The 27,922-nt window shown below is 40.7% G+C and overlaps 1 protein-coding gene across 1 annotated transcript in view; it reads right to left on the reverse strand.

Moving 5' to 3' along the window:
* The window catches only part of CNTNAP2 (contactin associated protein 2), a 1,192,916-nt gene that overhangs the window by 434,110 nt on the left and 730,884 nt on the right, over positions 1 to 27,922 (reverse strand). The window contains exon 10 of the mRNA XM_054190578.1: positions 16,597 to 16,768. Coding sequence (XP_054046553.1) covers positions 16,597 to 16,768 — 172 coding nt within the window. The remainder of the gene's footprint in view (positions 1 to 16,596; positions 16,769 to 27,922) is intronic.

The raw sequence follows: 27,922 nt of genomic DNA on the forward strand, positions 1-27,922 counted from the left end.
TTCATCCTGACCAGAGATTCCTATAGCTACAACCCACTGTCACTTTCTATAGCAAAACAGTAAACTCCGTAATACAAGTAGCAATACTGCCTAGGCAAGATAAAGTATTCTTCACGCCTCCCAAACCATTTGGCAAGCATTGCTTACTCATTCCAATTCTGCTTTTTAAGCCTGCAAGCACTTCACTTTAAAAGTTCTACATACCTCAACTCCTTCACTACGAACTCTCTCTCTTTTTTTTTCTTTCTTTTCCTTTTTTTCCTCTCATATTTTAGGATAATAAATTACTTATTTCAACAGAGACACAAACTTTTTAAAAAGTATTTCACATTACAGTGATTAGTAACTATATTTTCCTTTACTACTTGCACTTTGGTAGAACAAAATAAATGAGCCCACAGGTATACATCTGTTAGGTTTAAATAATACATGAAGGTGACTGGTAGTATTAACAAAGGAGAAAGCATATTTTTCAAGGACAAAATTCTGCGTGTTCAAACGTATTTCTAACATCAAACAGTAGCATTATACACTTGAATTAAATCAGGAACTTTACTTCTTTCAAAACATAATTATACTGTTCAAAGAGAACTACTGTGTACTTTTATGAGACGATACAATGCAACTATACTTTGCAGAGCACATTTCATGCAAACTGCATTATGAAATGCACCACTGAGATAAATAATAGTTACACAGTCAAATAACAAACAATAGCAGAGAGAGAAAAACATTGGCATGAGAAATGGAGAAGAATATATTCTCTAAAATTGGAAAAGAGGATAGAGTCAATAAGACAGATATAAAGGCATTTCTAGGAGGTAAGAACAATAAAATTAAGGCTTTCAGAACAGCTAAAGTAAGACTGTATAAATAAGATACATGAGGTTGTGACTATGTAAGCAGATGAAGGAGAGTGAGTTACAGTCAAAGCGAAAAGGTCATCATTTATTTATTGCCATTTTCTGAATAATTGTCATATGGCCAGTGAAGCATTAGTCGCTTGGAACGTGCTGACAGCCACTGATGTAATACTAAGTATGAAAAATAAGGATGGCAAGACCAAATAAATGTTGTCAATACTAAACACAAAAACCAAATGTGTCAGTGGTGTTATTGGATCAAACATTGGAGTAGTTAGCTTTTGATATTATGACTGATCTTGACTGAAAGCAAGAAGCCACCAGAGGAAAGTGAGTATGTTTGCAGACTTGGTACTGTTCTTGGAGGTCCTGAATCAAATAACCAGGTATTAATAACAGATCAGAAACGATACCTGATGGTCTCTCGAGCAATGCTTCAGTTGAGTAGATTTAATACAAAGGGCACAATACCATGCAGAAGAGATCTCATCATAGTATTAGTACAAAATATAATTTAAAAAGGTAACTAAACCTTCAGAGAGGGTGAAAGAGAACGAAACATCAGTATATTCTACAACGAACAGCGTTGGATCTAAGTCTGAGCAGGAAGTAATTTTCTTTATTGACTTTAAGATTTTGAGAAGGTCAGCTTGTGTAATCGCACTGAGTTAGTCTGTTGCTGGAGTTCAGTGAGCAACTGCAAAGGAGGTCAGGCAAAACTAAGGTGCACAGTATTATAAAAACTGCAAAAATTGTGATATTGTAAGGGGAGATCAATTGATCCAGATATAAAAGAGAAAAAGGGAAAGAGCAGATATTGCCTTTCATGTTGAAGTGGAAAGAAGCACTGTCGGAGTTGGATTTTTTCTTTCCCCCAGAATTCTCTGGAGCTTGGTATCCTTCCTTTAGTAGAAAAGTGAAAAGACAGGTGAAAATAATAGCTACCTTCACTAAAAGTGACAGTGAATTTCCAGCTTTGATTTGCAGAGATGAAGTTAATAGATAGGGTCTACCAGAGACTGTCCTGTGCATGTGTACAAATTGACTAGCACCAACAGCTGTAAAATGCCTAGACAACTTTTCAACCTCCTAAACTTTAGGAATTTGATCCGAAATGTATTCAGCATTTAACAGAAATCCAGGAGGACAGGTTAGTAACATCTCTACACAGGAAGTAAACATTTTAAGTAAAAATTAGAAGCCCTTAAAAACTGTACAGCTGGGTGAAATGAGAATTTACAGTGCTATCTAGCACTGAGAGCTAGATAGCACTGAAGGTCTTTTCTTACAATTATCTATCATGTTTCATGTTATTTGACTCATATCACATAAGAGTGGATCTCTTTATTTAGGACTAATTTCTCTTGCTTGCCTGTTCATTAACTATCTGAAAATGAACAAAGAAAACAAAATTTTGAATAGTATTTCAACATGGAAGTAAATCTTCCCTTTAGATAACAGCCTCCCATACAATGCAATGGGAGCTATTTAATGATTTAAAATTTGAAACCCAAAATAAATACTTCATATAGTGCACCCGTTCTGCTCAAAACCCCAAAAACCATTTGCCCGGCAATCACAGTATAGTAAGCAGCAGTTTATCAATCACAGTTGAGTCAATATTTCTGAAAAATATTTCACAATGCTGCCTTTGAAATGACTGCTATGTAAATCTGTAAGAGAATAAGGATGGACTGATATAAATCAACTGAATAAAACCTTCTACCAACTTGTTTGAATCAGTCTTTGAGCAACAATCTACAACAGCTCCTAACATTGATTATACAAAATCCATACAGTGTCATACAGATTAATCATGGCAATCGCAATGTTGAGACATGAAAAATGATAACAAGGACCAATGAAGGCTGTTGTATTCTTTCCCTCAGTTTTAATCTACTCTGATTGATAGAACAACTATTAGGTGCCAAAATAAAGTTGAAGTCAAATTAACTGCTGCCCTCTAACAAGTCTGTCTTAACAATGAAACGCATCACAATGACAGAAGAATAAAGATGTTATCAGCTGAATGCATGGCAACAGATAAATGCAACAAACCTACAAGCACAATTATCTTTTCAAGAAATAAAATCAGATGTTTTTTTTAAAGCACAAAAAATATCACCATAGGTCTGAAGTCTATAATACCTCAGAGAAAATGCCTCCTTTTGTTATACCATGTCAGTTCAATTTAAATTCTTGATCTAAGGGCCCTTGCAGGCAGTTGTAAAGACTTTCAAACAGACACAATTACAAACACACAATGTTTTTCATGTCTAGGCACTGACTTATACTATGGGTTTGACATCTCCTCTTCTCTTCACCCCAGTGGAAAAATATTGTATTTAACTGGCACTGGAACACTGAGCTTCTTATAAACCAGCATTGTTTCCAAAACAGGAATTTATAAAATTGATGGATTCTTCTCCTGAAAGAAACGCCAAAATTGCTGCCAACATAAAAATCATAGGCATCTGTGTATGCTTTTCAGAGGAATCAGTAAGCAGACAGTATGATAGTCTGTCTCTCTTCCTTGCCCTAAACTTAACAACATAGGTTTCCTTGGCTTTCCTTCTGCTTTGGCTGGTTTACACTGATACTGTTTTTTGACTAAATATTTGTGGCCAAATATGTCAAAATTGAGTGTGCAGTTAGTGTAGGGTACCTACATTCAAAAGGGTCCAACTTGCAGCCTGTGGGCAGAAGCTGGCTAGTAAGATGCTTCTGCAGGGCTTCTACATTTTCCTCAGAGGACAATTTATTAGGCAACTAACAAAGGACAACCATACGGGCAACTAACAGAGCCTGACCAGGCAGACATTTCTATCTAGATACCTAAGTACTCTGAGACAGAACTGGAAGCTGTTGCTCCCACCACAATCAACTGAGAGGGAAAGGAGGAGCTGAGGAGCCTTGCGTGCTACGCTGCTTCCTCTGCTGCCAGTCTGAACACTGATCACCAAACTGGTTTGACACCACAGGCTGAAGACCACACTTGGATCCTCACTTAAAACAAATAAGCACATGGGGAGAATTTCAGAGGTGCTAAACAATCACCCTGGCTTTGGCTTTATTGAGAATCTTCTAATAAATAAATCTCTTGTTTAGAGCACTCACTATGTACATTATCTAATATAGCTTTCTTTTAAAAAATGTCCAAATTACTTAGTCTCTCATAATATAATGGGCCATTTTGCTGTTCTTCAAAATGTTATCCTAACTGGCTTAATTTTAGAGATCTATTTCAACAGCACAAATGCGTTTTTTCACTATTTTTTCATTATTGTGATGTTTTATAAGTAGCTTCCACAGAACTTAATCTTCTTTATCAAATTATGTAACAGAAACTGCAAGAAATAAGTGCCAGTAAAAATTCTGTTGCAAACATTCAAGTATAGGATTGATATAAAAACACTATTCCTGGGCAAAAAAAATAGTTATAGCTATGGCTTTTTTTGTGATAGATATACTTCACAGCCTAAGAAAATCTTAGAAACAGCAAATACCAAATACATTTATTCTACAGTTATAAATATGCGATTGCTCCACTAAGCATTTCTCCAAATTAGCAGGTCTTGTAAAAGTAATTTTTTAATTTCTCTTGGGATCTTTCAGATAAGAACCCTCCTTATGTTTACTTAACCTTTTTTTTATATTATACCAGGAAAAAAAAAAGAACTCATTTACTGCACAGATTAAGTATTTTCCTTCTGGTGAAATCCAATCCTATTCATAACTCTCCTAATCTAGATCTCTATTCAATATTCATTTCCTTTCTGTACCCTCCTCCTTAAAAACAGCTAATATAATCGAATCTATCGGTGACATCTAGAGGGAATGAATGAAGACCTGTTTACTGAAACCTACAGGACTGTATTAGTTAGTTCATTTAAACTATCCTTCCAGGAAGGCATCAAGGATTAAGCAAGGAGCATCTGACATATATTCCCCAAGGAGTTTTATTCTTTCCAATTTCTCAGCAGAAATCTGGTTAGGTTTTAACTCAATTTTACATCAGGAGTTGCCACCTGCCTTTAATTTGATGCACAGCAGAAATCTGCAGACTCACAAATACCAAAGTGCGTAATTATAAACATTTAAATCTATTGAACATAACGTAGAAAGGAAGGTTGACTTTATCGGAAAACAAGTTTGATCTGGAACTGGAGAGGCAGAGTTCAAATACTTGTTCACCATCAAAGTTTATGTGTCACCTTGGTCAAACACCATGTTACCCCAAAACTATTTATGTGCCTACAGGTAAAGTTATACAGAAAACCACCACCTCGCCACCCTAATTCATATAAGAAGCAATGGAAAAACTGAGCCTCCCTTCACTCAGATTGCTGTCAAATCCTGGGTCTCATCATGTGCCTAAGTACGATGTAATTTATGCACTGTTGTTGGATAAAATACATAAGCACTGTTGGAAGCACAGACTGCATATTAAATTCTCCCATCATTACTACAGACCTTCTCATTTGAGACATTCCTAGGCCATGAATTTCTGCCCACAATCTTCTCAATAGCTTGCTCAGTATTTTGGCTGTGGTTAGTCCCACTCTTCAAAGCTTATGTCTACCTACTTTTGCTACACAGAATTCGAGTACCTCCCTCGTGCCTGTGCATCCCATTCCCACAGGCAGAGCCACAAAGGCTAGTGAGCATTCTCACACGTAAATCCTGTAAAGAATCTAGGCCTTAGTCTTTCTCTACTTGCATTTTCCTTAAAGGAAGATGTCATGATAAACACAACAGAAATATTGGGATCCTCAGAAATGTTAAAACTGCTGGCTACAGAAAAGCATAAAACAGCTAAGGTGAATCTGTTCTGTTCAATGTGCTAGTAGCAGAAATTGAGTTGATCACATTTGATTTATTATTAGGCGGTACTCCATTGTTCTGCGGAAGATCTGTGAAATCAGTATCTGGGAGAAATATGAGCTTGAACATGGAATAACACTTTCCTCAATGGACAGACAGGCATTTTTTGAGAGTCTAATCACCAGCAGAAATTGAGAAACAGCATCATGACCACTTCTTTTTGAGAAAAGGAAGCTGGAGAGATGTAGAGACACTATTAAGCCTAAAGCACATATCTAGCCATTATTATTTTTATTATTACTACTGCTACTACTTTTGATTTACAGTGATTTCATAGTTATCACTATTATTTTTCCAATCTTTAAAGAGCAACCTATAACTATTACAAGACTACTTCTAGTTTATTAGACTTATAACTCAATTTCTTTAGACTCTCACCAGTACGAATATTTTGCATATTGAACTAGAGTTCAATATACTAGTTTTAAAATTACAATGATTCCTGAAAAAAAGAAAGAATGTAAATCCAGCAGGAACTCTACACCAAGCCAATTTCTGCTATAAATCAAACCCCATCTACAAATAGCTAACAGTCCTTATTCTTAGCAGTGTTTTATGCAAGACAAACTACTTATTCTGGAGATTTTATTGCTTGCCTATGTGAACAAGAGATGGACCCAATGTTTTACTAAAACAGGCATTTGGTCAAAATTATTACTACTGATTATGAAATGGTTATTCTGTTTTTCACATCTCTCTGTTACGGATCCAGTGGAAATTCTAGTAATCCAACAGGATTGGCTGTCCTCCAGTTTTAGATGCATATACTTCCAATAAACTAGTTGAATTTACTCACAGCTTGATACCTGATCAAAAATTCAGAGCTACAGACTTAAAACTTGTCATAATCATAGTTGTACGGCACACAAAGAGATGTCTACAACTGTTTTCCTTTCAGTCTCTGAAAAATATTTAAACCACAGAATCATCGAATTTGGGTTGGAAGGGACCTTGAAGACCAGCTAGTTCCATCCCCCCCTGCCATGGGCAAGGACACCTCCCACTAGACCAGATTGCTTAAAACTCCATCCAACCTCCAGGGATGGGGCATCCACAACTTCTCTGGGCAACCTGTTTCCAGTGCCTCACCACCCTCACAGTAAAGAATTTCTTCCTAATATCTAATCTCAATCTACCCTCCTTCAGTTTAAAACCATTACCCCTTGTCCTATCGCTACACTCCCTGATAAAGAGTCCCTCCCCACCTTTCCTGTACGCTCCCTTTAAGTACTGGAAGGCCGTTATAAGGTCTCCCTGGAGCCTTCTCTTCTCCAGGCTGAACAACCCCAACTCTCTCAGCCTGTCCTCATAGGAGAGGTGCTCCAGCCCTCGGATCATCTTCGTGGACCTCCTCTGGACTCATTCCAACAGGTCCACGTCCTTTTTATGTTGGGGGCCCAAGAGCTGGACACAGTATGCCAGGTGGGGTCTCACAAGAGCAGAGAAGAGGGGAAGAATAACCTCCCTTGACCTGCTGGCCATGCTTCTTTTGATGCAGCCCTGGCATATGTCGTAACTACTTACTACAGCATTATGTCATATATATCAAATATTATAACACCTATTAATTACAGCATACAATCAAATAAAAACAGATGCAAAGGCACTTTACTTGTTTGGATTGTGATTATCTATTTTCGTTTAACAGGAAAAAAAGAGTAGAAGGAACAATATTCATATCTGAGATCCATACTTATTAAATGTAAATGCAAGTGAGAAGACGATACCATTTTAGTCTTCTTTGAAGGCTAAAAGCAACAGTAGTAACATAGAATCATAGACTTATAGAATCATATAGTTGTATAGGTTGGAAGGGACATTTCAGATCACCGAGTCCAACCATCAACCAAGCACTGTGTCACGGTTTTGCCTCCGGCAACAAAGAACCACGCGGCCGCTCTCTCAATCCCCCCACGGAGGGGAGAATCAGAAGAAAAAGGCAAAACTCCTGGGTCAAGACAAAGGCAGTTTAACAGAACAGCAAAGGGAACAAGAAAATAACAACAATAACACTGATACAGGAATGTACAAACACAGTTACAGTACCACCGCTCGCTGACTGCAGCCGGGAAGCCCCAGCTCACTCCAAGCAGCGACTCCCTGTCCCCTTCCCCAGCAGCTCCCGGCTACAGACTGGGCATGGCTCAGACTGGGCATGGCTCACATGGGATGGAATACCTGTGTCCCTGCCAGAGCCTGGGTATCATTAACCCTATCCCGGCCGGAACCAGAACACACTGTCAAAACCACCACTAAACCACGTCCCTAAGCACCACGTCTACCCGACTTTTAAATATCTACAGCGATGGTGATTCCACCACTTCCCGGGGCGGCCTGTTCCAATGTTTGATTACCCTTTTGGTGAGGAAGTTTTTCCTAATATCCAGTCTAAACCTCCCCTGGTGTAACTTGAGGCCATTTCCTCTTGTCCTATTGCTTGTTACTTGGGAGAAGTGACAGACCCCCGACTCTCTACAACTTCCTTTCAGGTCATTGTAAAGAGCACTGTCTCCCCTCAGCCTCCTTTTCTCCAGACTAAACAACCCCAGCTCCCAGCCACGAACAGTTCTTGAAACAACATCATGATTTTTTGCATTGGTTCGAATTTTAGTAAACTTTAAAGTTGAGATGACAAACCATTTCTATTTTTGAGAATGATCATACAGCTATCATAGCTGCATTAAGAAGAATAGCACCACTCATTCAGGAGAAGGATATCTTAATCACATAAAAATAAGCAATCTGCGTAACATACTATCTTTTTCAGTTATGAGCTGATGAGAAGCACTACGTGATGCACAACTTGGAAGAGTTATCAAAGCAGTTTGGTTTCAAAACTCAGCTGAGTAACCAGGGAGTTACTGTTTCAACAGTATTACTATGGGATCAGGTCAATATTTAGCATCTAGTCTTGTGAGAGTATGAATTTCGTGTCCAAGAGAGAGCTTTATGGATGTTTGCTCAGTGCTCACATCTTCCCCACTGGAGGATAAGAATAAAATAATAATTAAGCATGAAGGTAATACCAGCTGCGCATTCAAGCAAGTCCCCTGAGTAAACTAATGCATTTAAGAGAAAACAAGGAATGAATTTCCACACAAAGCTTTTGGTCATGACTTTCATAAATTATAGATTACTCTGATTAAGCTGTTCCTATATCAGTGATGTAGCAGATAGCAAAAAAGCAGAGGTTCTGCCAAAACAGCTTGTAATGTTATATAAGGTTTTAAAAGCTTGCTACTGTTGATCAATCTTTCTCCAAATCCTTGTGCTACTAATCTTACCAGATTAGTAAATGCAAGTATATTTCTCTGTCATATACTGGACATAAAAATCTATAATGTGGAGCTCCCAGCATGTGCCTGGGAAATCCACTGAGTCACAGCCATGCTGGCTGAAGCAGGTTGTCAGATTTGAAGCTGCACGGGTTACAAAGTACCCTAAGGGCGACTTCGGCAGGAGTTGTTAGGAATAAAGAGGAGTGAGTGGGTTTGATCGGCAGTCAATCTCAAACGCCTCTGAATCCACTGGATGCTCTCCCGTGTCAGCTCAGGGATTACAATTACCTATGATGAGCATGGAATGGGAATGTACAATCATGCACTTCTCCTTCTAGGCATGATAATTCAGTCTCCTTCTGTGGATAACTACCTACAGACAGCTAGGAAGCACTGTTAGCTCGACGCTACTGAAATTACTGATGATATTATTCGGACACAAAGGGACTACATTGTTTGGTTTCTTTAAATTAATAAAAGAAACTATTAAAAACAATCTTCTAGCACACATTTGGTAATTAGTTTGCAAAACTGGTGCCGTGAGTGCAGAAAGCTGCCAGACTATGCCTGTTCAGTTAAAGAATCTCAACATTTTGATGCAAGATCAGTGTGACGAGACAGGCCCTTGAATGTGTCCAAACATGGACCTGATGGATCAGCAGGCAGAGTGAGGCTAGAGGCAAATTCCCTTGCCATGAGGGCCAGCTGTCCAGGCTTTTAGGAAAAAGACAGGCTTTAAGCAGCAAGGATTTCAAACGACATAGAATTTAAAAGCCAAAACCTATGTTTGGAGTTACACTTGAAAATGAAGTGGTAGCCCGTGCATTTTAAGATCTTGCTTTTCTCTTTGCAAAAGAAGAGCAAAGGAGGTTTGTCCTTAAAACCTCACTGGAGGAGAGTGAGGCAAAGGAGGCATCAGGGACATCCAGCAGCTGTGCCCAGTGTGTGGCCAAGGGCAGGGACAGCCCCCTGGGCCTCCTGGACACAGGGACTGCTGTGGGGCCAGCACCCCAAAGGCCTTCCTCTGAGGATGCTGGGTGGAGGGGCAGCACGCAGTGCTGCGCCCAGTGCCACCACCCGGCAACGCAGGAGTCACAGTACCCTGGGGCAGGGTAAAAGGGAGCACCCTCCTATGTCCTGCTGCCAGAGATGGCCTGGGGGCAGCCCGAAGACATCCAAGAAGAAGTCCTTGAGGAGCCAGCAGAATTACTTGGAGGGGGCTGAGGGAGGAAGACCGGAGGCTGGATGAGGGTGCTGGAGGTTATCACGCCTCTTCAGCTGGATAAGCAGTGGGAAGACCAAGAGGATGCTTTCTTGAGAAGCACTGCATTGCAGAGCTCGCCATCCTCATCTCAGGCCATGGCAGAAACCAACCCTGCAGCCCAGAGACCACCCCTATTAGCTGTCAGGTTGCTTTACATACTCTTCCTCCTCAGAAATAAGCCTAAATGTTTACTTTCTTAGGTTTTGTTTTAGGAGGAACAAGTATTTATCATGAACAAATAATCCACTTGCTCTAGAAAATTGTTTCAGTAGCATAAATTTTTCATAATAGAAATAAGGATTAATATTTATTAAAGTTAAAATGAAAGAAGAACATTTTTCCTCTCTCTGCTGAGTTTATCTAGGATTAAATATAAGACAAAGAACAACTGTGGACTTGGGAGATTTCAAAATGTTTAGGCATCCAGCTACAAGATGATATATAACCCACACAGTTACTTGGAACAGTCTCGTAAGAATGCTATTGACTATTGTAACCTGTTTAACAAGAGTTACAGTGAATAAAGGAAAAAAAAAACACATGGCAAAGGCATAAGTATAAAATAGTATTCAAACCATCTGCATTTCAAACCATTCTAACTTTCTTAACCAGCTACTGATTACACGATTATTTAACACGCTGGGTTATTGGTCATACCGTTCCACTCAGGGAAGCTCACATGTTTCCATCTTCTGTCCGTACAGTCCTACTCCATCCCTTGCTGCGGCTTTTTTTGTGTGGAAGCTTCCACAACCTAATCAGCATTATTTTCTCTTTTTGGAGTTTTAAAGTTCCATCATCCAGACTCTAGCTAAGGTGATTATAGTCCTTGATGAAAACTACAGAAAAGAAAGTAAATATCTCTTTTCTCTTACCCCTTCCGTGGAATAACACTTAACACCAACTTCACATGTTGGCTCCTTGCACAGACTTCTGTTTCAAATTCTGTAAATTACCACTTTTTAGCATTTAAGCAAGTAGTACTTTAATGTATTCCACTCATCTATCTTCAGATGGAGTACAATGGTGATGAATCCTAAACCTCTGAAAAAAATATATTTTTTTCCTCCTGAAAGTATTTCCTAGCTTTACCAACACAACTAATGCAATAAGCATTCTGCAAAATGCCCGCCTTACTTATAACAGAAACTGTGCCCTTCCTCTTCTTTGTCCGTTTTAGACTTTACTTGATTAATCAGTTGTTTGCAAAGAATTATGACTATTTAAATCATAATGAATGTCAAATATTTCCATGTGCAGCTTACATTAAATTGTTTTAGCATTTTTGTATTTTAAAAACCTACTGTTACATTGAAAAGAACTTGATTTTCCTTTACTGTAGAACGCAAGGATATGGCACAGCTCCAACTGACATCAGTTTATGTCCCCCTTGCAAGATCAGAAAGGAGTAGGGCGGCCTTAGAAGAAGAATCAAGTGAAAAATACTTTTCTCAGAAAAGTTTATTATAAAGTCCATGCTATTATCATCAGAGCTCTTCCTCAGCCCTACTTTACTTCCTGTTTGTGAATTTGTCGTGGGAACAACCTGTAAAGCAGGTTTTGCTTCCAGTTTGGACATTGGCATATAATCTGAGAGTACAACTGGATGATGTCTGTCTTAGTCCTTGCTGTCTGCCTCACCACTGAACTGGCAGAGCGAGGGGGAGAACAGAGAGGAAGGCCAGAAGCCTGAAGTGCACATAAAGAGGCAGAAGTGAAGAATTTTACGACTATTTGCAATGAAGATTTTTAATTCCAAAGAAATTCTGTCTTGCTGCCAGTTACATTGTGGACATTTTCATGCACCAATATGCTTGCTGTGTTTTGTTATTTAAATGAATTATTTTGAACTTTGATTGGCAATCACATAGTCTAGAGAATGTGGCTGTATGAGATTAAAGCGGAATGCTGGCACCCTGTCATACAGAGTGTATCACCACAGCAGGTGAGCAATAATCACCTAGAAATGTTCTGCTGCATGTATGTGATTACTTACATTAATTCTTCAATGTGAAATTATTATCGAAAATTGGCATCTAATTCATCTCACTGTGTTACAGAAGGAATCACACAGTTCACACATTCATAAAGAAGCAGCTACATGAAAACTCTTGGTTGTGTGCTTTTTTTCCCCATTTCTGTCATTTCACCTCTTATGGTACACAGAGATTTTCATTGAAATTGGCATATGTTCTGCATAATCTACAATGACAGATTGAACACTATATTTTGAATTAATTTTAGTATCTCATTGTGATTGCGTGATTAAAATCCGTAATTCTAGCCACAACAAAGTCAGGCAAGCTTTAGAATTCTCTGAAATTGCTAGAATAAATTAGTTGTGAGTAATAATCCTGTTCAATGTCCTGTGCTGAAATCCTAAAGTACAGCTGTAGCAACTGGACTGTAACAACAAGTTACTTTGTTAATGATAAGTAAAGGAGGTGTAGAGGGACCTGCGCTGTCACAAGCAGTACAGCATGTTGATCACCGTGACAAGAATGCAACTTCCATAGCTAATACAATTAAAGTTAATTAAGATACAGAAACAGGGATGATTATTTTTTTTCTCAGTAGCATTTTAACTGCCTGTAATTACTATATATATACCTGGATGAAATTATATGTATTTATATTATTTGGCCACTGGTAAAAAAGAGAACGTTCCTTAGCTTTGGTGTTCCTTTTTAGTAAGATCTCAGCTTGTAGTCTCTGCAATAGCAAAATGCTCATGTGAGGAGGGGAAGTCTGAAAAGACACTGGTTCAACACTTGTATCTCCCAAGTACAATACTGTAACATCACTATTCTTCTAACATCTTAAAAAATACTAGAACGAAAATGCAGAAATCCTTCCCATATGGGGCAACTGTTTAGCTTGGCAGAACCTGGGATGTTGGAAGCCGTTACCTCCAGGCAGGTGCAACATGAGAACTCACCACCCTCCGTAACTTTTGTCACGTCCTTATAGAGAAAACTGTACCCTCCTTACTATCCACTCTGGCCAATGATGAAAAATGCCACTGTTTACAACTTCACGTTTTTTCCCCCAACCAAATGGCTGAAGTCTGCAGTAAAAATCATTCAATGTGACAGCTCATCATTTTGCCCAGTGGGGGTCTTCACTGAAGTGTGGCTATGAAAGCCATTTCCATGTTGATGATGACCAAAGCCTTTATGATTCAGAGCCGAGCCAAAGAGGTTTAAAAAAGCAGGAGGATCCCGGTCTCACTGCCAGAAGTATCTTCCCATTTCAAAGGAAATGAAATTAAGCTAATATATAGCACACATGGTACTTGGATCCTTTAAAAGAAAGCCACATATAAAAAAGCTATATATGGTGGCATATTGTAACAGAAGTGCTTGTAAATTCTTATTTGCAGATGTTAACAAGACAGCCATGAAAATCCAGTCAGATCTAAAGCTTGGCATTATTACTTCTTAGTCAAAGGGTTAGTTTTAAGGTGCAAACCACAAAGAAATACACTTGATCATGGGAAAACAACAAAGTAGATTACATCTCAATCCTTAAACCCTAAGCAAATTCTTTGGGTAGTATTCTAATTTCTTATGATTATGCAATTGCCACTCTGCTTGCAACACAATCTTGCAGTGCTTAGAAAGCATAAATGTAAGACATACAATTTTAATTTATATAATGAGGATGATATCACAGTCCAAGGTGGCCAGAGAGAAACAGAGTGAAAATACGTTTTCTTATCTAAAGAAAACATACATACATAAACATATATAAACCACTGTTATTTATATTAAAATGTAGTATAAATAAAAATGTTATATAAAAAAACTATATAAAATAAATCTAATATATAATACATCTTAAATATATAAAGCATAATAATATTTTAATATAGTAAAAGATTTCATATAATATCATGTATGGCATATGGCATTATATTAAAATATATGAAATATCTGAATATATATTACTATATGTCATAAAAATAAATACTTTATAAACAGCAACTTCTAGATGAAGTTCACTTTAAAAGTAAGCTGCCTGACATATAGGAAACTTTAAGTCTTATTTTTCAAAAATGCATTGTAAAGCTCTGATTCTAACTAACGTACATTGTAAGTTAATTGTAATTACATTGTAATACATTGCAAAAGCCTAATTCTGATTAACTTCACTATGATGATGAAATTATTTCTAATAGACACTGGCATAAGTGGGATCAATACAAACTGTCACATAAGCTTAGGTTTAGCCACTGGGGAAAAAGCAGAGACTTAATTAGATGTATCTTCACGTCCTTTCTTCCAAGTCAGTTTATATTTCCAAAAGCAAATATTCAAAATAAAATTAATCAATTCAAACTACCAAATACTAACCACAGGAGGCCTTTCTAATTTCAGTTGTATGTGAGGAGATACAACAAACTTCTTCCCTATCACAGCAGCTCTTCACTTCCTCTTTTCACGACTTCAACCCTCAACAGGTCCATGAGAAGCAGCAAGATAAAGTGGCATGACATGCCAGGACGCTCACTGGTACGCCACAAAGCATGCTCCTTAACACTGACTTTACTAAAATGGTATACCAAGTTTGTCTGGGATGAAGTTGCTAAATTAATCTTCTTCATAGCAGCCCGTATGATGGTGTGCTTCCCACTTGTGGCTAACAGTGCTGGTAACACACCACTGTTTCGGCTGCCACTGAACAGGGCTTGCACAGCATCAAGGCTTTCTCTCCACACCCTTCCCCACCAAGGCCAGGAGGATGGGGATGGGCAAGAGGTTCGGAGGGGATACAGCTGGGACAGCTGACCCAGACTGACCACAGGAATATCCCATACTAGACAATGTCATGCTCAGCAATAAAAACTCAGGGAATGGAGGAGGAAGGGGGCAAGTTTACAGTTATGGAGTTTCTCTTCCCAAACAGCTGTTACATGTGCTGATGCCCTGCTTCCCAGGAAGCAGCTGACATCTGCCTGATGATGCGAAGTAGTGAATGAATTCCTCTTTTTGCTTTGTTTGCATGTGCAGCTTTTGCATTTCTTATTAAACTGCCATTCTTATTAAACTGCCATCTAAATCCACAAGTTTTCTCGCCTTCCCTCTATTTTATTCCTCATCTGCCGGGAGAGGAGAGTGAGCAAAAGGTAGGGTGTGGCTGCTGGCCACGGTCAACCCACCACAACTGTGTTTCACAAAGATAAGGCATTTTGCAAGACCAAAGCAGTATGCCATATTTTGTTTTTTCACAGTAGCATTTCTCTCTTTGAGATTGTCTTAACTTACAGTAGGAAATTAAAAGTACATGCATTTTTTCACCATAATTATGCAGATCTTTGCTGATGATATCCAGAGTCACTCAGCCTGTAGAATCTCCATCCTTGGAAATACTCAAAATTCGACTGGACGTGGCCCTGAGGAACCCGACATAGCTTTGAAGTTGGCCCTGCACTGAGCGGGTCTTGGACCACATGAACTCCAGTTGTTGCTTGTTACCTGAATCATTCTAGGGTTCTATGATCTTGTAATCTTTGCTTCTTTCAAAGCAAAATTCTAAAAAGCCATTTTCAGCTTTCCATCAGACTTACAATGTGTTTAATATGTAGGTAACTTTCATGATAAGCCAAGCTGCCTGCATTCAGGAGTTGGGCTACTTGCTATTTCCCTGTCTTTCCTGGTATATTCTTTTTTGCCAACAAAGAAGGAACTATTAATCAGAAGCAACAGAAATTAACACAAGTAAGTGGTTTAAAAGACAGAGCTCAAAGCAAAAGCCTGCCATAATTCTGAACTACTCTTCTCAGTGTGGAGAAAAAACCCACTAAGTATATTACTATAATACTTAAGCAAAATCAAGCTTGAGCATTTATTACATGCGCATTTGTGCAAGTATGTGGACCTATTTTAGTTCTCTGAGGAATTCAGTGAAGCTAGAAGGCACTGAAGCCAGGAAGCACAACTTCTAGTAGAAAAAAGATCTCCATAAAGGTCACCTAAGAAATAGAAAAAATGTGTGACTTTTCAGGAGAGTTCCCACTATTCAAGGCAGCCACATTATTGACCCGTGGGCGGAGAGGTTTTCACCTCCTCCTCTGACTGAGAGTGAGGAAACTGGAGTTATGCCTTCCACTGCGCCGCCCACAACCTACAACTTAAAGCCATCATCTCCATCACCTAAGCATGATTCCCACTGCTAAAAAGGTAGGTCTGCCTAAACGTAATCACTGGTAGTGTCAGAACCACTTTTTCTGTATCACTGTATATTTTCAGAACATGCAGGACATGTATCAGTGTATCAGAATATCCGTGATGTCTCTGTAACTTACCTGTCAATAATGGCACACATGTCAATGGTGACGTTGGCAAAGCTTCCCAGCTGGCCTTGCTCCACTGCGTGCAAATCCACCAGCTGATCATCAACATGAATAAACTGCATGCATCCTTGAAATGAATGCTGAAATAGCGAGTGATCTGAGTCATTCATCTGTATAGGAAACCCTGTAGAGCAGGAGAATAAAGAGCATTATTAATGTCATATATTATTACTCAAGCCAGTATTTTTTCACAGGAAAAGACACGTTTTCTAAATGAAAGAAGAAAAAAGCAAGATGGGAAGGAAATATTATACAGTTATCAGATTACATTGCAATGTTATTGATTTAAGTCATTGGCAACTACCTGCCAGAATTTATACAGTACAGTTGATGATTCCTTCGTTAATTTTTGTCTACAGGACCTTCTCGCCCCCCAGCCCTCTATTGCTGTTTCTCATAATTTCTCTTTTCATACAAAGATTAAAGGAATAGGAAAAGGATTCACCTCCTTGCTCTATTTTAGGAATCATGTTCCCATTTCTCAGATCTTTCTGAGAAAAATGTACGCCATGTATTCCATGAAGTGAATTTCCAGTTCAGTTTTCTCTAGAACTACGCTACCTGGGCAATGAATAATGGTGCTGGAAACTTTCTGCAAGCTTAAAAGTAGCCCTAAAATCTAATGTCCTGGCCCACTTCTGAGGAATCTGAGGACATTCTGTAGTATTTTCATTTTGTTCTGAACACATTCATTTGCCTGTCTTTCTGAAGGTGCTTTACAAAAGAAGAGAATGAATTAGTGTCTTGACTCAGGTTAAAAGGCAGGGAGACAGAGGATGTTTGTATGTAATTGTTTTACTGAATGCCCTTCAGAAGTGAATGTGTCAAGTTACTTGAGAGAAATGTCCTCAATAAAACACCGGAGAGCCTCATTCACTACTTATAAATCTTTAACAATGAACTCCCTGAAAAAGCTTCAAGAAAATAATTTAGACAGAATCTGTTTAAGATGAGAGCATAAAGGAAGGGAGAGGGCCTAACAACACTTTATTCATAGAATCATAGAACGGTTTGGGTTGGAAGGCACCTTAAAGATCATCTGGTTCCAACCACCCTGCCATTTGCAAGGAAAACCTCCATTAGACCAGGTTGCTCAAAGCCCCATCCAACCCGGCCTTGAACACTTACTTCCAGGGATGGGGCATCCCCAACTTCTCTGGACGATCTGGGCGAGTGCCTCACCACCCTCACAGTAAAGAATTTCTTCCTAATATCTCATCTAAATCTCCCCTCTTTCAGTTTAAAACCACTGACCCTCATCCTATCACTACACTCCCTCATAAAGAGTCCCTCTCCAGCTTTCCTGTAGGCCCCCTTCAGATACTTCTCCTCCGTAGGCTGAACAACGCCAACACTCTCAGCCTGTCTTCATAGGGCAGGTGCTCCATCCCTCTGATCATCTTCGTGGTCCTCCGCTGGACCTGCTCCAATAGGTCCATGTCTTTCTTATATTGGGGGCCCAGGAGCTGGACGTAGTACTCCAGGTAGCGCCTCACAAGAGCAGAGTAGAGGGGCAGAATCACCTCCCTCAACATACTGGCCATGCTTCCTTTGATGCATCTGAGGATATGGTTGCCTTTCTTGGCTGTGAGCGCACGTTGCTGGCTCATGTTGAGCTTCTCACCCACCAACACCCCCAAGTCCTTCTCCTCAGGGCTGCTCTCAATCCATTCTCTGCCCAGCCTGTATTTGTGCTTGTGACTGCTCCAACCCATGTGCAGGACCTTGCACTTAGCTGGAATGAATTTCATGCGGTTTGCATGGGCCCACCTCCCAAGCCTGTCCAGGTACCTCTGGATGGCATCCCTTCTCTCCAGCATGCAGACCACACCACACGGCTTGGTGTCATCAGCAAACTTGCTGAGGGTGCACTCAGTCCCACTGTCCATGACGCTGACAAAGATGTTAAACAGCGCTAGTCCCAGTACCGACCCCTGAGGAATTCCACTTGTCACTGGTCTCCACTTGGACATCAAGCTGTTGACTGCAACTCTTTGAGTGTGAACTTCCAGCCAATTCCTTATCCAATGGAACAGGCAATTCCTTAATCAACGTGAGGCTCAGGGATAACCTTGGCTGCAGTGACCACGAAGCGACAGAATTTAAGATCCTCAGGGCAACTAGGACGATGTATTCCAAGCTTACGACCCTGGACTTAGGCACACAGACTTTGATTGCTTCAGGGATCTGCTGGCCAAAGTGCCGTGGGACAAAGCCCTAGAGGGAAGGGGGGACCAGGAGAGCTGGTCAGTATTCAAGAATCACCTTCTCTGTGTCCAGGAGCAAACTATACTGACAAAGAGGAAGGCAGGAAAGAATGCTAGGAGACCTGCCTGGAGGAACAGGGAGCTCCTGGACACACCGTCACACAAAAAGAATCTTACACTTACGAGGAGTGGAAGAAAGGACAGTTAGAATGGGGGGCATATAAAGAAGCTGTCCGAACAGCAAGAGACCTGGTGAGAAAAGCTAAAGCTCAGTTAGAATTAAATCTAGCCAAGGAGATCAAGGGAAACAGCAACAATTTCTATAGGTACATTAATGGTAAGAAGAAGACTAGGGAGGGTGTGGGCCCCCTCAGAAAGGAAACGGGAGAACCAGTGACAAGTGATATGGAGAAGGCCGAGGTTCTCAATGACTTCTTTTCCTCAGTCTTCACTGGCAAGGGCTCCAGGCACACTCCCAGAGCCACAGAAGACAATGGCAGGGGTTGGACAGAACTGCCCATTGTAAGTGAAGATCAGGTTCGTGACCATCTGATGAACCTGAAAGTGAACAAGTCCATGGGACCTGACGGGATACACCTATGGGTACTGAGGGAACTGGCGGATGAGATTGCTAAACCGCTCTCTATTATATTCCAAAAGTCATGGCAGTCTGGTGAAGTCCCCACTGGCTGGAAAAGGGAAAACATAATCCCCATTTTCAAAAAGGGAAAGAAGGAGGAACCAGGGAACTATAGGCCAGTCAGTCTCACCTCCGTGCCTGGTAAGATTATGGAGCAGATGCTCCTGGAGGCACTGCTGAGGCAGAAGAATAACAAAGAGGTGATTGGGTACAATCGACATGGCTTCACCAAGGGCAAATCGTGCCTGACAAACCTGGTGGCCTTCTATGAGAAGGTCACAACATCAATAGACAAGGGGAGAGCAACTGCTGTCATTTACCTGGACCTGAGCAAAGCACTGTCCCGCATGAGATTCTGGTCTCCAAGCTGATAAAATATGGCTTTGATGGATGGACAGTTCAGTCGATAAAGAACTGGCTTGACGGCCGCACCCAAAGAGTGGCTGTCAATGGATCCATGCCCAAGTGGAGGACAGTGACAAGTGGAGTCCCTCAAGGATCAGTACTGGGACCGGTCTTGCTTAACATCTTCATCAGCAACATGGACAGTGGCATAGAGTGCACCCTCTGCAAGTTTGCTGACAACACCAAGCTGTGTGGGACGGCTGACACACTGGAGGGAAGGGATGCCATCCAGAGGGACCTTGACAGGCTGGCCCCATGCCAACCTCATGAAGTTCAACAAGACCAAGTGCAAGGTCCTCCATCTGGGTCGGGGCAATCCCAAGCACCAATATAGGCTGGGCAGTGACTGGCTTGAGAGCAGCCCTGAAGAAAAGGACTTGGGGCTGCTGGTGGACGAGAGGCTCAACATGAGCCGTCAGTGTGCACCAGCAGCCAAGAAAGCCAGTCGTACCCTGGGCTGCATCAGGAGAAGCGTGGCCAGTAGGTCGAGGGAGGTGATTCTCCCCCTCTACTCCACTCTTGTGAGACCCCACCTGGAGTACTGCATCCAGTTCTGGAGCCCCTACTACAAGAAAGATATGGACGTGCTGGAGCATGTCCAGAGAAGGGCCATGAGGATGATCAGAGGGCTGGAGCACCTCTCCTATGAGGACAGACTGAGAGAGCTGGGGTTGTTCAGTCTGGAGAAAAGAAGGCTCCAAGGAGACCTTATAGTGGCCTACCAATATCTTAAGGGGGCCTACAAGAAAGCTGGCGAGGGACTTCTTAGGATGTCGGGTAATGGTAGGACTAGAGGGAATGGATTAAAACTAGAGATGGGTCGATTCAGATTGGACGTTAGGAAGAAGTTCCTCACCATGAGGGTGGTGAGACACTGGAACAGGTTGCCCAGGGAAGTTGTGGATGCCCCATCCCTGGAAGTTTTTAAGGCCAGGCTGGATGGGGCTCTGAGCAACCTCATCTAGTGGGAGGTGTCCCTGCCCATGGCAGGGGGGTTGGAACTAGATTATCTTTAAGGTCCCTTCCAACCCTAACAATTCTATGATTCTATGATTCAATGAGTGGTCCATCTGTCAAATCCGTATCTCTCCAATTTAGAGACAAGGATGTCGTGCAGGCCAACGTCAAATGCTTTGCACAAGTCCAGGTAGATGATGTCATGTTTTCAGTAAAGAAGGTAAAAAGTCTGAAAAATGCACTTTTGCATATTTCATCTAGGAAGATGACTAGTCACGCAGTTCTTGACTAACAAGGGTAAAAACAACCACACACATTTGTTTTGGTAGCTAAGACAGACTATACAGCTCCCATTCCTTCTCCCACTTGCCTACCCACCTTCCAATCCCCAATGCCTTACTGCCTTCCTCAATAGCATGGAAACAGGTATTTGTGGAGACAGGAGAGTATCAGATTATCAAACCGATATCGTTTGAACAGCATCAGGAAAAAGGAATGAACATCATTTTAAATGTCACTCCTTAATACAGTTTATCATGTGCCACACAAATAGTTGGACTGGCTAGAAGAGAGGGCAATGAATAGAGGGCAGAAACAAGCAACTGGGGCTTGAGGACAGATGCTGCTTAATGTGGTACCTATGACTAAAAAAAACCCCAGATACACACAAGCCTTCCCCAAAATATAATTAGGACCCATTTTAACTGAAAGGCTTTGCCAGAACATTCGTATCACCAGTAATGTTTTTTAATTTTTTTTAAAACAGTCTTGCCCATCAGCTAAAATTACCGCTGGTAGTTCCTAAATTTCCCTGACTCACTTCAGTAAGCACTCACTTCAGAGTTCACTAGTGGCACCACAGAATTAATCAGGGATGTTATAGTAATTAGGCAGTGACCATGCTAAAAGTTAGCTCTGACAGGTATTTAAAGAACTTGGGCAAAAGTTTGTCTTGAGGTCATATCACCTTTGAAACAAAATTGTGACACTGGCTGGCTGTGTGACAGTACTCAGAGGGTTGTGATTAACAGAGCAGCATCAAGTTGGAGGCCTGTAACCAGTGGTGTCCCCCCGCGGTCAATACTTAGACCAGTATTATTTAATGTATTCATCAGCGACCTGAACGAGCAAGTTCGCTGATGATACCAAACTGGGTGGGGTGGCTGACACCCCAGAGGGCCGTGCTGCCATCCAGCATGACCTGGACAGGCTGGAGAGCTGGGCAGAGAAGGACCTAATGAGGTTCAACAAGGACAAGTGTAGGGTCCTGCACCCGGGGAGGAAGAATGTCAGGCACCAGTATAGGTTAGGGGTGGACCTGCTGGAAAGCAGCTCTGAAGAAAAGGATCTGGGGATCTTGGTAGACAGTAAATTATCCATGAGCAAGCAATGTGCCCTTGTCGCCAAGAAGGACAATGGAATTCTGGGCTGCATAGGGAAGAGTGTGGCCAGCAGGTCAAGGGAGGTCATTCTTCCCCTCTACTCTGCACTGGTGAGGCCACAACTGGAATACTGTGTCCAGTTCTGGGCTCCCCAGTTCAAGAGAGACAGGGAACTGCTGGAGAGAGTCCAGCGTAGGGCAACAAAGATGACTGAGGGACTGGAGCATCTCCCTTATGAGGAAAGGCTGAGAGAGCTCGGACTCTTTAGCCTGGAGAAGAGAAGGTTGAGGGGAGACCTTATTAATGTTTACAAGTATCTAAAGGGTGGGTCTAAGGAGGATGGAGCCAGACTCTTTTCAGTGGTTCCCAGGAACAGGATGAGGGGTAACGGGCACAAGCTGGAACATAGGAAGTTCCAATCAAATATGAGAAAAAACTTCTTTACGGTGGGGGTGACGGAGCACTGGAACAGGCTGCCCAGGGAGGTTGTGGAGTCCCCTTCTCTGGAGACTTTCAAGACCCGCCTGGATGCAGTCCTGAGTAATGTGCTCTAGGCAATCCTGCTTTAGCAGGGGAGTTGGACTAGATGATCTCTAGAGGTCCCTTCCAACTCTGAAAAATTCCATGATCCTGTGACTATTGCAGGGAGCCATAAACTCTATGAGAAAGATAAATAACTCACACTAATACACATCAGAGGGAGAAAGAAAAACTCCTAGGGATCTCCCAATTGCCTAACTAGTGCATAATAACCTCATCAGACCAACCGCCCCCCACCAAAAATTGTGCTAATCCTAGACTGTGTGATTTGTTATTTTGGACTGGCAGAAAAGTCAAGTTGTAGGAACAGGATTTATATTCTCTTCCCAGCATGTGCACTGTCCAGTGACTTATCTGATGAAAAGAGGACAGGGCTTTCAGAGACCTGCCTCCATTTTTAACTTTTTCTTTCCAATGACTGATTAAAATGATTCATCTGAGGCTTTACAGACAACAGAACAGAGAGACAGAAAGTGCAAGTTAATTCTCTGTGGTTTGGTCGATGCAAGCACAGTATTTGCAGGTTTCCGTCATGTGCTTTCTCCAATATTTTTAAACAGCTCACTCTTTCAGTATACTTGTCTGTTTTTCAAACTGTCACTGTTAACTCCTCTGCAAGAACCCCAAACCAACACCAAGCACATGTCGTTTCCGTCTTCAGTGTGTTAGCAGAGCTGTGCAGGACACCTGTGTATCATCTTCCAGTTCAAAGCACTTCCGTAATTCCTTTGTTTTAAATATTAAATTCAAGGTTACCAAAACTGAGGTAAACTCTTAGTAACACTCATGTAAACCCAGCAAAGCCAAGGACATTATATGGATATATCTGAATATAATGAAAGATTATCCACCATCCTTCACGCACTAACTGAAAATAAGATCAAAACCTAGAGCCACAATTTACTCCTCATATCAAAAATAGTATGATCCAAACAACTAAGCCACAAACGTATGATTAGATTCAGCAATATATTCCAAGAAACTGCTAACATTTGATAGCATTTGAGAACCAATCACAGAGGCATTTCAATATATGATTCTCAGCTTCACTGCATTTGAAGTATCAGTTCTTGACCTACGCTATATTAGCACACAGTTATCAGTGGTCTCTGGGACACGTTCTCAGGATTGCTGCTGGTTGAACCGGCAAAACAGGAAAGTATCAGCTGGGCCCTTCAGCCTGGGAAGAGAGCCCAGGTTGCTGGGTCCCCAGGCTGGGCTCCACTGGCTGGGGTAGGAGGGAGTCGGGGGCTGGAATGGATGGAAGTGGCAGCTGCTCCTAACCTAACTACGTACATCTTTCTTCTATTACCCAGGAGAGCAGTGTACACTGAGCATTAGTCAGTTTGGGATTCTGAATTTTTCTATATCTATCAATAGGTGATTTTTGCCTGTCTTCCTGCTACTGCCTTTGCTGTTTGTAGTCATGTAAGGACCTGAAAGAGGAGGGGGTTTCATGCACTTATACAGCATCTTGCATAAATTGCCTGCAAGGCTGACTGGGTATCAGGGCATTTCAGTCATGATATTACTGTAACAGATAGTTATGCAAAGAGGTAATTTCCAAAGCTAATTCACTATCCACAGGGAATGGAAGAAATGGTGTGTTTTTTTGAACCATATGCTTCTCACAACCTAAGAGCCTTCTCTAACACCAATTTTTTTCTGCTTTAAAATTGTTGCCATAGTTTAGACAAACTTTTGAGAATGCCATTAATAAACATACTGTTATTTAAAGAGCTTGGCACGTGGGAAAGCAACTAGATAAGCCTTGCATATAACACCTACATTGGTCTTGAACTATTAGTTATGCAGTCTGAAGTCCATTAATTTTGGTGGGACCTGGACATTTTAGACAATTCCAGTCCGAACCATCTGGGGCAAAGCTTCTGCCTCAAACGCAGTCCTGGAAATGACTTAGTACCTTGTGGCTGTTATTTCAATATGCACAACAATGCCTTCCCCTTCCAGATTTCCATTACTGAGACATGATTCACTTCCTGATCCTTCCTACAGTGAATGAATTTTTAATTAAATTAAGTTCTATAACTAAGGCTGACAGTAATGCTGTCACTAGAAAGGGTAAATAATGGATTAATAATTTGAACAGCACTGTATTGATCTTCTTGCTGACAAGAAAAAATGTACATTTTCAAAATGCACATAAAATGCAGTTTGGACAGTTTAAAACAATGTTCATGCTTGTGATTACAAATGCATCTTGAAGTCAGGTAGATTCCCTTATCCTGTAATTTCTACATCTTTCTGACTTTTTCTGTACAAAATCTGAGTCTTACAATTTTATTTTTCACATTTTAAGCCCACAAAGAGATGGATTATCCTGCAAAGGTCAGACATGGATTGAATCTAAATTTTCCCCAGAGTTCAAGGTAATTTGTTTCCATGACTTCATTCTGACCTACCAAACACAGAACAGCCAAAATTCTAGATCCCACTCCTGATCTTAAATCAAACTTAAAAGGAAAATTAGAAAATCTATAGTTTTGATTCATGTTATTTTCTAAGTTAGAAGTCACTTTAATATAATAAAATAAATATAATAAATACATTGTAAGAGGTATAATAAAATACCGAGGAAATAAAAACAATATTTCTTTTCCAGTGTCAAGATCTATTATGCCTCTCTTCCAACCACCTGGGCAAGGTTCTATCAAAGACATTATAAGAAAGGAAGTAGAAGGAAGAATACATTCAGGTTCTTAGCATAATAACAAAGGAACATACACTCAGATCATGTCCTTAAACATCCCATGCACTACGTGTTTCTGAGATCCAACATAAGAATGAAATATCGTACTAGACTCTAAATATTCAAGTAAAGATTGCTTTGTATCCCTATGTGAAACATTCAGATTTTCTTTGAAACATACATAATGCAAATTCTATTGTGACAAGACAACAGTTTTTCTCCACAGCTTGTGAGAACACCTGATCATTATATTTTTCTTTTTGCCTTTTGTTTTATTTGTAAGTTAATGATGAGCTGATGTTTTTATACAGACGGTACTTGTGAAATATATGCCATAATCAAGCAAGCTGAACGGTTAAATCATTTGTGGTATAGGGGACAATGGTTAAAACATAACTATGGGGAGGCCCAACAAACTGACTATATCACACTCCCTCAAACCCACCAGGGTACGAGCTACATGCTTAAAATGGTGGAAGGACGTACTGGATGGTTGGAAACCCATGCCGTGCCCCTTGCCACCACCCAGAATACTATTCTGGGCCTTGAAAAGCAAGTCTTGTGGTGACATGGTACCCCAGAAAGAACTGAGTCAGATAATGAGACTCATTTTTTTAAAAAATTTATAAGAAATTGGGCCAAAGAACATGGCACTGAGTGGGTATATTACACCCTCTATCACGCACCGGATTCTGGGAAAATTGAACGATACAATGGACTGTTAAAACCTACCTTGAAAGCAATAGAAGCTTTAAAAATTTAGAAAAGTGTTTAGTGCAAGCCACCTGGTTAATTAACACTAGGGGATCCATCAATCAAGCTGCTCCTGCTCAATCAGACCTTTTACATATTGTAGAGGGGTTAAAGTCCCTGTGGTGCATGAAAGGAATATGTCTGGGTTTTTCCTACCTCAGGCAAATGCAAACCCATTCATGGGACTGTTTTTGCTCAAGGACCTGGACGTACTTGGTGAGTGATGCTGAAGTATGGAGAAGTTCAATGTGTACCTCAAGGAAATTTAACCCTGGATGAGCATACTCAATTCTGAGCTGTATGATGTTAATTGCTACATAATACAACCAGTGCTCAATAAGTGTTTTTCAGGATAAAACAGTAGAGACGAAACCTGAGCTAGCTGCATCAAGTGGTGTTCAGCAAACTCTTAAAGGTGACGTGCTACCCGTGGGCACGAACCACGATGAATTTCATATCATCTTTCCTGCCCTGAGAGTCAGCTATGATAGACGAAATACTGCAGTTATTAACTATATGAACATAACAAACTTTCATGCATAAAGATAAATCACAAATTAGTGATCTGTATATACATCTGTATTTATAACTTTATATATTTGAAGATAAAAAAATCAGTAGTGATCTGAGCATGAAGCAAACAGTATGGAATAAGGGGTGAATGTCCTGGTTTAAGGTAAAACAGAAGCAATTTTCTTTTCAGTTAAGCCTCTTTAAATAACTGCACTCTCTGAAATTAACAGCATATTTTTCAGACAGTCTTGGCTTCTAGCAGAGATAAGGCCTGATGTTTATAATTAATACCAAGGAACGGTATGCAGAGAGGCTCCTGCTTATACTTATTGCTATAACAACCAAGGTCAGCTAACTTTGTTATATGCCCAATTGGAGAGTCAGAAGTGGAAAAGCATAGATGGGCCGCATCTGTGGAGAGGAGCAGACACAACAGGTGACCCAAAACTGACCAAAGGGTATTCCATCCCATCTGCATCACAGTCAGTATAAAAGCTGAGGGATCAAAGGATCAGCCCTCTTTCTTCAGTGGCTGGTGTCCAAGGAGGACTCTGTTTGTCTGCCTTTGAGCTCGATCCATGTGTTCCTGAATCCAGTTCCCGAGTTCGGCCCCCATCTGTCCCTGAGTCCAGTCTGGGACTTTCCCAGTGCCTGCTGGTGATGTGATCGTCATCCTGGGAGCTCCATATGGTTTTGTATATATTGTATATATTTCATTATTTTCTTATTAATATTACTATCTTTTCTTATTATTTATTATTAATATTTCATTAAAGTAGGTTAGTTTCTTTTCAACTCCTGAGTCTCTTTCACTCTCATCCTTCTCTTCCTGAAGAGAGAGGCTGTGAAGAGCACCTGTCATTCGTTTTAGTGGTCAGTCCGGCCCAAGCCACGACAGTAGTCCATATTGTCTTCAACTAGTTGCATGGGTAGCTGCAGAATCTAGTACTCAACAGACAAACTGACTGATCTCAAGTCTGACTGATTTTTATCTGCATGGTATTTCAAGTATATGTCCTGGATCCTTGCTATGCAGAATGAGAGGAAGGAAGCAATATTCTTTATCTGTCAGCATAAATAGCAGCACAGTATTGTTCAAAGGTCAAGCAATATTCAAATTTTATATACCTATCATACAGAGTTAAAAGATGTTATTCTGAACCCACAGAAC

The sequence above is a fragment of the Rissa tridactyla genome, chromosome 2, assembly GCF_028500815.1.
Source record: "Rissa tridactyla isolate bRisTri1 chromosome 2, bRisTri1.patW.cur.20221130, whole genome shotgun sequence".
Classification (NCBI taxonomy): Eukaryota; Metazoa; Chordata; class Aves; order Charadriiformes; family Laridae; genus Rissa; species Rissa tridactyla.